Source organism: Alnus glutinosa, chromosome 5 (genome assembly GCF_958979055.1).
Source record: "Alnus glutinosa chromosome 5, dhAlnGlut1.1, whole genome shotgun sequence".
Lineage (NCBI taxonomy): Eukaryota > Viridiplantae > Streptophyta > Magnoliopsida > Fagales > Betulaceae > Alnus > Alnus glutinosa.
The window spans coordinates 1,199,799-1,209,408 of record NC_084890.1 but is presented as its reverse complement, the minus strand read 5'-3'; the positions used below and the strand labels follow the sequence as shown (position 1 = coordinate 1,209,408).

The 9,610-nt window shown below is 38.5% G+C and overlaps 2 protein-coding genes across 2 annotated transcripts; one reads left to right on the top strand and one right to left on the bottom strand.

Moving 5' to 3' along the window:
- Positions 1-237: 237 nt before the first annotated feature.
- Positions 238-839, bottom strand: LOC133868533 (NADH-ubiquinone oxidoreductase 20.9 kDa subunit). Its single transcript, XM_062305450.1, has 2 exons — positions 615-839; positions 238-524 (listed from the first exon to the last, which is right to left on the bottom strand). Exons 1-2 carry the CDS (start codon positions 766-768, stop codon positions 376-378), a joined length of 303 nt encoding a protein of 100 aa, XP_062161434.1. The 5' UTR covers positions 769-839; the 3' UTR covers positions 238-375.
- Positions 840-6,209: 5,370 nt separating this feature from the next.
- On the top strand, positions 6,210-9,423 carry LOC133868183 (calcium-transporting ATPase 12, plasma membrane-type-like). The gene is made up of 3 exons (XM_062305006.1): positions 6,210-6,302; positions 6,460-6,609; positions 7,054-9,423. The coding sequence occupies exons 1-3, from the start codon at positions 6,210-6,212 to the stop codon at positions 9,421-9,423; spliced, it is 2,613 nt and encodes an 870-aa protein (XP_062160990.1).
- The last annotated feature ends 187 nt before the right edge of the window (positions 9,424-9,610 follow it).

Genomic DNA, 9,610 nt, shown 5'->3' with positions numbered 1-9,610 from the left:
CATTTCCAAATTTACACATTATAAATATACTATAATCATTTCTGAGGTCTCCATTTACACATATATGGAGCATTCCACTTAAAATGCAACCTTCAAATTTTCTGAACTTCACTGTGGAGTTCTTAAAATTCTAACCATTCTTAGCATACTACTTGGTGAACTTATCCTAAAAAAGATCATCATCATATAGAGCAAGATTAAAGCAATATCGGATCCACAATCCAAACACAAAACTCCTTAACAACACGTTCAACAGTCTTATTATTGACATCACATGAATATGAAAGATTGTCCGGAAAGAGAGAATTTTTTCATAAATTCTTCCAGAACCCTAAAAGGAAAGTACAAATGTTGGGGGAAAAAACATCATGGTAATCATTTCTTGTAACGAGCTACCTCGTCGTCGTTGGGAAAGAAGCCCATGATTCGACCTGCCGAGTTCTGATACGCGTACATGAACCCTCCCATGAGCCCGATCAGACCCCCAGTCACCATCGACGGTCCTCTAATCCCTGGCTTAATCCCTAATTAACAGAAAATTAAGCAAAAATTAGTTCCATTTCACACACAAGCAATTGATTTGAGTAATGAGAGAGAAAGAGAGAGAGTGGGACCGGAGAGGTAGCCGACGGTGACGGAGACGCCGGTGATGGTGACGAAGCGAAGGTAGTCGAGAGAGCTGAAGTTTCCGACGACTCTGGTAAAAGGAGGGTTCCGATCTAACACCGGGTACTCTGGCTTCGCCGACGCTGTGATGTCTGTGTTCATCTTTCTCTCCCCTCACCCACGCTGTCACTCTATCTCTATCACACCCTCCCTCTGTGCAACGATGCCCGTGTGTGTGCCGGTAAACGAGAAAAGAATAGGCTTTTGGGCCTGGTGGGCTCCGTTCGGCTTCCTAAAGGACTATAGAGTGGGCTATAAACATGTTGGCTACGTAAGACATCGTTGGACAGAAGGTGAACTGAAGGACACACAAGAACAGAATAATAGGCTTTTGGGCCTTAATGTCATCTTTTATTTATTTATTTCCCAAAAAAAAAAAAAAAAAAAGAGATTTATTATACATCTTCTCGTGATTCCCTATTTTTGTACTTTTTAAAATTACTATTAAATTTATGAAATTTATGTACAACCCACACACGAGCCTAGATCTAACGGTAATTTTTTTTAAAAAAAAATAAGAGGATGAGAGAAAGACTAGAAAAGGAAAAGAATAACTTCACTTTTTTAAGTTTTGGCTGACATGTTAATGGCGTAATATATCCGGCGTAGTAAATGTGTAATGTAAAGCTAGCTCACACGTGTGTACGTACACATAATACATTTGATAGCATGGTATGATGTGGGTCTCATGCTATTAAATGCATTGTGTACACGGTTGATGTACAAATAACATATATATATATATATTTTTTTTTATTAAATATAACTTGATCTAATAACCACATGACGTTCATGATTTTTAAAGTTAAAGGAAGGAGAACGGAATGAGTCAATTGATAAAAATGTAAACTTTATCAATCAAAGTGATCAATGCAAATTGTATCTGTTTTCATTTCTTTTTCATAGATTGGATTTGACGGATGGTGTGAAATCAGATAATTAGAGCACTCCGAATGATTCATCTAAATTTTTAAACAAAATTGCTAACCAAAACTTACTTTTATTAATTTAGCTAACCACTCTTCAAGATCTACATCCATCATCTTATCAAACTTTCTTATTTTTTATTTTTTTTATTTTTTTTGTTTCCATTTAAATTAAAAACATATCTCCACCAAAAATCTGTCCACCTCTAACTAATAAAACAACACTTGCAACTAGCATCAAATCTCCTCTCAGCTAACATCTTTCACCTTCTGCAGAAACCACATTCTGCAACATCTCAAAGAAAAGAAAAAACCCCAGTAAAACAACCAAAGCCAGCAATTTAAAAAGCACGCCACCCAAAAAAAAAAAAAAAAAAAGAAAAGAAAATTGGGTGGAAATGAATGCAGGAAAGTCGCCATTCCAAATTTCTAGAGGAACATTTATACACTAAGCTTAACCAAATGAACGTGGGCTTGAAACATGTGAGAAAATTGAGTACAAAGGTGGAAATTGAAGGACAGGAGACAATAATACCTTTAGTATGTTTAGGGAGGCACTCAGTTTCTGATTCATTGCTATTGTTCTTCAATCTACATCCCATGCCCTTCACTTCGCAGGCTGCACATTGGTCTGGACCACTTCAATTGCAGAACCAGTCATTTCCCCCCAATTTTGGCCATTCGGCCAACACCCAAGAGACGCAAACTCTGAACCCACGAAACAGCCACTACAAACCTTCCACCACCGAACCCACCGCACAGTGTCACACTGAACCTCTCTCGGTTTCTCACTCCTCTCTCTCTCGGTTTCATCTGGTGAAGGAACGAAAAGGGGAGGGGCGATGGGTCTCTCTCTCAGTCTCGTTTGGTGAAGGAACGAAAAGGGGAGGGGATGGGTTACAAAGAAGAAGGGGATGGGTCTCTCTCTCGGTCTCGTTTGGTGAAGGAATGAAAAGGGGAGGGGATGGATTACGAAGAAGAAGGGAATGGGGTCACTCTCTCGGTCTCATCTGCTCCGAAACAAAATAAAGCAAAAATGAGAGAGAAGAGAACCTTACCTTAACCAAATAGGAGAGAGAGTGGCGGAGAAGACGATCGACTTCCTTGGTTGGAGGCAAGCAAACTCCATGAGCGAGAGAGAGAGAGAGAGAGAGAGAGAGAGGCGGGACAATAGATAAACGTTGGAGGGATAGGCGTTGCATTGGGAAGGAATAGAGAGAGAGATAATGAATTAAAAAAACGATGGATTTGTGAACAGTGTAATCCATTTTGCATTCTCTTTAGATAAACTGATGGAAGGGTGTTTTATCATTTTTATTAGTTATTCTAGCCAAAAGAGAAAGATATATCATTGGATGAGAATGCTGTTAGAGGAGTAACTCCCTTGTTAGAATTATCCTAACATCAACATGCCTGGTGTGAAGGGATGTATTCGAGCTGAGTTGAGTTGAGTATTGAATGTTCAAGCTTGACTCGTTTAATTTTATTTCGAACACAAGTCGAACTCAAACTTTTCATCGAGCTAGATATTTTGTTTAAGTTTAGCTTATTGAATTTTATTTCAAATACGAGTTGAGCTTGATCTTATCAAGAGCTGCTCAAATAACTTATTAATTTCTTATATTAAGTAGATCATAATTGTTTACAACGAAAATCCATACTAATCATTAATTAACTAATTGTATATAAATTCATTATGCACGTATACAAATTACGTGCGTGCATACACACACATATAACCACACATATTCACAAACATACTCATGTACACATAAATCTATAAAATTAAACTCACAACAATAATTCAAGTTATATCTATAATATTATGAAGATAATTCATTTTTACTTAAGATGTTCTGATGGGCCCCATGGTAGGCCAAATCTTAAAGATCCCTTACAAGTTCTAGATGGGCCAATCACAAAGTCAAGGGCGAAGAAGATCAAGGAGGCAATGCAAGGATTGGTGTAATCCACTTGGGCCGAGTTTGCAAATTTATCTAGTAAGACTTCAACATTCAAGATGGGTTTGAAAGAAGAAGAACCAACTTTAATTCATGTGATACAAGCAACAGATGGGGGCGGCATAGCCTAATGGTTTCTTGCAAACTCTTTATTTCACTAAGTATAGGCATGTGAGCCTATTTTTATGTTTCTATGGTTGTAGGCCTTTAGGCCTATTTGTTTTATTAAGTGGACTTCTTTTATTAGCTATAGAAGTGTAGTTTAGGATATTTTGGGTTTGAAGATGTTCAGCCCATGTCTTTCAATTGATGTAGGCCTTAGTAGGGTTAGGGTTTTATAGAGAGGTTTTAAAAAGACTTGTAGCCGCATATGCTAGACAAGTTGATTGTGAATAAAGTTTTGTTCTTCATATAAAACTTTTCAGCTTTTTCTACTTGTTCTTGATTGAACTAAGAACTTATCAAAGGCAAACCCTTTATGGCGTTCTAACCAAATTTAGGTTTTTGAAACAAGATTTCAACGGGTCTAGATCTTCTTGACTTGATTTTTAGCTTTCTTGGGTAGGTTTCAATTTGATTGTGGGTTCAAAGGGGATTTCATTCTGCGGGTTCACATCATGTTCTTATTATAAAATCAAAATAATACGAATTTTTTTGTTGTTGTAAAAATGAAGTTATATGAGTTTGTATAAGCTAATCCGAGTCAAGCTGAATTTATACGAATATGTCTAATTTAATATTTAATAATATTATTGTGTTCACGAACAACTAATTTATTATTCAAATTGAAACCGAATTGAATTACCAAACCGTACCGAACAGAATTCACGAACGGCCGGGTCATCTTACACACCTACTATTGTGATAGTAAAAGGAGTCAATATTTTTGGGTAATAAATTAATCTAAATATTTTGATGGCATGTTATATATGGCCCGCTCTTTAATCAGCCTTTAAAGCCCACTTTAGTGCCTATCAATTATCAATTATCATAAAGCCGAACTCAGCCCATGAGGCCCAAACAAGCATCTAGTATTAGTATTTCTCTCTCTCTCTCTCTCTCTCTCTCTCTCTCTCTTTTCCGTAAGTCGGCGGATTCTCTTCATAACGGCGGGGTACTGGAAAGTACGGATGATGTGCGAACTTTCTGCGTCCGTTTACTCCTACTGTGCTACACGTTGGAATTATATATAACCTGCAAGCAATCGCCAGATATGTTGGCACCAATAACTACTCTCCATCTGACGTCATGGACGACCTTCTAGACATGCCGGCAGTAGGCTACAACTGCTGAAACAGTTGATTTTTCAATATAGGCCCGTAATCCCCTCCCCTTCCCTTTGTGATAATTATATCTCTTCATAATCACTCAATCATAAAATATGTCTGTACACGGTACACCTGTGAATGACACATCCCTGTTGCTTTTTTTAAAGTGGTAAAAAAAAAGTGAACACATGTCAGCAATAATGTCATTGATTTTGTCAAGCATTGAGAGCATTATTAGCAGCTTCTCCACATGGGATCTGTTCCCTAAATTTTAAGGAAAATTTTAAGAAAGTCAAAAAAATCATCCTACAGCAGCTTACCTACAATTATCTGTTCCTTAGGAAGTGAACAGTGCTTCCCAATGCATTGGGAAGCATTGTTCACCTCCCATTCAATTATTTATTCTAAAAACATAATCTCTCTTACTTTATCTATTTCTTTTTTTATTTTTAATTAAAGTAAAAGTAACAAAATAATATTTTAATGATATAGGAAAAAATGAAGGAAAGCTGCTGTGGGGTGTTTTTTTGATAGGAAAATAAAAACTAGTTTTATTCCCTACATTTAAGGAAAATAAAGAAGAAGGTAAGGGAAGCTGCTAGGAATGCTCTAAGATATGAGAAATGCTAAGATGTACATTTCTGTGTTCTTGCTATGCCATTTATTTTACGTGAATTTCTTTAAATTATTATTATTATTATTATTATTTTAAAAAATATATATATAAATAAAGAGACGAATGAGAAAACAAAAATATGAGAGTTTACACCTTAACATTTCTCTCAAAATATTGCTACAAGTGCATGCGTGCCCAGATTGTCCACAACAAGAAGCAATCTTCGCCTATCAGTAATCAGTCCTCCACAAATTTTTAAGAATAATGATTGTTGTACACCAAGTGTACAACAATCATACAACACCCCTTCATAAGGGGTGGGCCCCACAGTGTGTAGGACCCACCCCTTGTGAAGGGGTGTTGTATGATTGTTGTACACTTGGTGTACAACAATCACTTCCCAATTTTTAAAGTCCACGTGGAGTACTGGGACAGGGCGTGCCATTGGGCGGCGTTCAAATGATAAAATAAAATGTAACTTGCGTACCAAGGTTCAATATTAGGATCCTTCTTACTTCATGCCTTCATGGACTACCATATATAGAAAGAAAAAAAAAAAAAAAAACAAGACAGAGATCGAGTGAAAGGGATAGAAATCGATTATTATTAATAACTTTATAATATTAGGGGTCTAATAATTTTAGAATGTGCCATCTCTTCAGTGTATTTTGCTGCTAGAAGTGCTCTGACTATTCGAAAAAAGTCAGAGCACTTCTAGAAGGAATTACAGCTACCAAGCGCCTTGTAAGAGAAAAATTGGTGCTAGGGTGCAATGCATATTGGTGAGTTAACCAGGGCTATAGCCTTAACCTTAAATAGGCCATATTGCCAGAGAAAGAGAGATTCATTGATTCTCAATCTTCAGGTAATTCCTTTCTGCGTTTCTTTATTTGAATCAACTTCTCTTTATGTTCTTCATTCTATTTTTGTCTCCTTCTACGACAGTACTATAGTTTTTTTTTTTTTTTGTTACTGATTGATCTATTTCGTTTTGATATACTCTATCTGCAGAACTCCTATAGCTAGCCCACATGTCAACTACGAGTTCCGTCCAGGATGGGGACCTCGAGTCTAATCTCATATCCATGGCAGATAAAGCTGATCAGGAGGGTTCTCTTGATTTTGACACAGACTCATCATCCACTTCCTCCAGCTTGGATGAAACAGAAGCAGTAAGTTTTAATCGTCTCCCTAGGATTAATTTCTGTGTTGCATGATAGTGCAACTTTGGTTGGTCTTGAGTTTACACTTATAGTTTGGTTGGTCGTTCTAAACATGGTCAGGAATTACTGGTTTTGAATACATAGTTTCCTTTTAGAGGCCGGTAACCTGGGGTTGGTTGTGTTTGCTTATTGGAGAATTTAATGTGAAGTTTCCTATGCAATAACTTGCGTCTGAAGCTAACAGTTCTTTTCATGAGAAAGAAAGAAAGAAAAAATCATAATTAAGAACTGTGAGAAATTAAACAGATTGCATATATTTGAGAAGTAAAAGAAGAATTTATAGACGCATCGAGCCTGTCTCTTTCAGGATTTAAACCCCATTTCTTATCAGTTTTCTTTTTGCAGGAAAATGGTTAAGACTGGTTTTCTTTTCTTTTCTTTTTTAAATTTCAGAACCCACAAACTGTGCCAATCGTGGAAACGGAAATCTCTTCAGCATTACCTCATGTTTCCATAATTATGGATTCGGATGATGCAAAACTCCAACAACTGCACGCTGCCAGGAATATTGTAGAGGAGAAGGGTTTGGATTCCTTACAGAATTTTGGAGGCTTCCAAGAAATTGCAGAGTCTCTGGGTACTGATTTAGAGAACGGACTCCCTAGCGATGAGCAAGCCAGCACAGTATCCCTAACACAGAGTCCTGAACCGGGCTTCTTTACACGTCTCCTAAAAGCTTGCAATGATTACACCGTTTGGCTTCTAGTCCTGGCTGCAGGGCTGTCACTTTTCTTTGGTTTCAAGGGCATGACCGATGGTTTTCTCTACGGGGTCATCACAATTGCTGTTATCATCGTGATTGTGGTACAAAACTACTTAGAGCTCCACCTTTCGCAGAATCTGTCAGGAAAACAAAACCCATCGGAAATGCCTCGAAGATTTGTAGTCAAGAGAGGGGGGCACGAAAAGGAAGTGTCAAGCTCTGATATTTTAGTAGGTGATCACGTAGTGCCCCTCGAGAGGGAGCCTCCAGTACTCCAAAGGTGCAAAGGCGAATCCTTAGAACTGGAACTGGATCATTGTTCCACCATTGATGCTAATAAGCCGTTTCTTTTCGATGGTGCAAAAGTGACTGGTGGATCTGGTGGCATGCTGGTTACATCAGTGGGCACGGATACAACATTGGGTCAGTTGATGAGTCAGGTTACCCGAGCCCCCGGCATGACCCCATTACCAGCGGGACTTGACAAAGTGCATACTGTATTACATATTATTGGCCTTCTATTCCCTATCCTCATCCTTTTAGTATTGTTTCTCCGTTTGAAGCTTGGAGATGAAGATGTTAAATCTAAGCTCCCACAGCTCAAGGGGAAACCAACTCCAATAATGGATGCGATCAGCGGAATTTTCATGAAGTCAAATGGCAAGTTCAGTACCTTAATAGTCACACTTACTTTGTCGCTGCTTGGAGTAAAGGGAGGAATACCTTTTGTAATCTCGCGCTACATTGACTATTGGCGGAAGAAGTTGCTGTCTGACAAGGCCTTGGCGCAAAAACCTTTGGCTTGGCTCACCATGGGTTCGGTCTCAACTATCTGCATTGACAAAGATGCATGGCTAACACTAAACACGGGCTGGACAGAGACAAGCAAAGCAATAGAAGGTTTGAAAAATGCTGGAGTCAACATCATACTGGTTTCAGATGATAAAGTGCCATGGTTGGAATCCATAGCTCTCGAGTCAAATGGATTGGTGCTTGAAGGTGAAAACTTTCGAAATTACAGCGACGAAGAGAGGATGAGTAAAGTAAATGATATCAAGGTGATGGAAAGCTGCTCTCCATCTGATAAGCTCCTTCTGGTGCAGTGTTTGAAGGAAAAAGGCAATAGAGTAGCAATGGTTGGAGGCAAAACAAACGAGATTCCAGCACTGAAAGAAGCTGACGTGGGGCTTGTGATGGAGAGTTGTAGCAGTGAAATGGCCAGAGAAACTTCTGACATCATCATCACGGATGGTAACTTCAGTTTCTTGGTCACCATTGTAAAGTGCGGGAGATGTACCTATGAAAATATTCGCAAGTATATCCAATTTGAGCTCGCCATGACTATTGCAGGGCTGTTGATACCCAGCATCACAACCTTATCTTTTGGATATTCTCCAATTTCGTTAATCCAATTGCCATGGGCTAACTGGGTTTCGACCTTTCTAGGTGGTCTTGCATTAATAACAGAGCCACCAACAGAGAAACTGATGGACAAGCCGCCACTGAGACAAACCGAACCGCTGATCACCAAGGCTATGTGGAGAAACCTTGCCAGTCAAGCTCTATGTCAGATTGCCATCTCAGTGCTCTTCCAAATTAGAGGGCAGGCTATCATGGGCATCAGCAAGAAGGTTAGTGAAACCATTATCTTTAACAGTTTTGTTCTCTGCCAAGTATTTAACATAGTCAACGCAAGAGAGCTGGAGAAGAAGAATGTGTTTAGGGGCATTCATCGTAACCCCTGGTTTTGGGTGGCTGTGGGTGTTATTCTGGTGCTCCAGGTGGCTTTTATTGAGACTGCACATATCCTTATAGGGAATGGAAATTTGAATTGGGTGCAGTGGTTCGTCTGTCTTCTACTTGGAATGACTTTATTGGCAACCGATTGGGCTACAAAATGGACATCAGGATGCATCATGGATTGGTTCACCGGACCATTTGTTTCACATGTGGGAACCATTAACATGACACCGTCTTCTCCCTCAGAATCTACTTCTAATGTTGAGCTGCCACTCATCAATGGCAATTGCAGTCCTAGCTCCTCACCCATCTTACGTTAATCACTGTATAGAGTTCTAAGTTTACTAGCCTTTGTATCTATGCTTGTATATAGTCTTTGTATATATAAAGCCTCTGTATATGTACATGCAATACATTCAGTAATATATTCATGATTTCAAGAATACATTAATTAATTAACTTGTACCAACTTCTATATGGTTGTTTTTGTTTCTCTATTATATTGTC

Bases quoted from the DNA above. Each gene is read 5' to 3' on its own strand.
- LOC133868533 (XM_062305450.1), bottom strand. From the start codon at position 768: ATGAACACAGACATCACAGCGTCGGCGAAGCCAGAGTACCCGGTGTTA. The intron at 525-614 runs GTCCCACTCTCT...TCTGTTAATTAG, and splicing joins CACCGTCGGCTACCTCTCCG to GGATTAAGCCAGGGATTAGA.
- LOC133868183 (XM_062305006.1), top strand. From the start codon at position 6,210: ATGCATATTGGTGAGTTAACCAGGGCTATAGCCTTAACCTTAAATAGG. The intron at 6,303-6,459 runs GTAATTCCTTTC...GAACTCCTATAG, and splicing joins CATTGATTCTCAATCTTCAG to CTAGCCCACATGTCAACTAC. The intron at 6,610-7,053 runs GTAAGTTTTAAT...TTTAAATTTCAG, and splicing joins GCTTGGATGAAACAGAAGCA to AACCCACAAACTGTGCCAAT.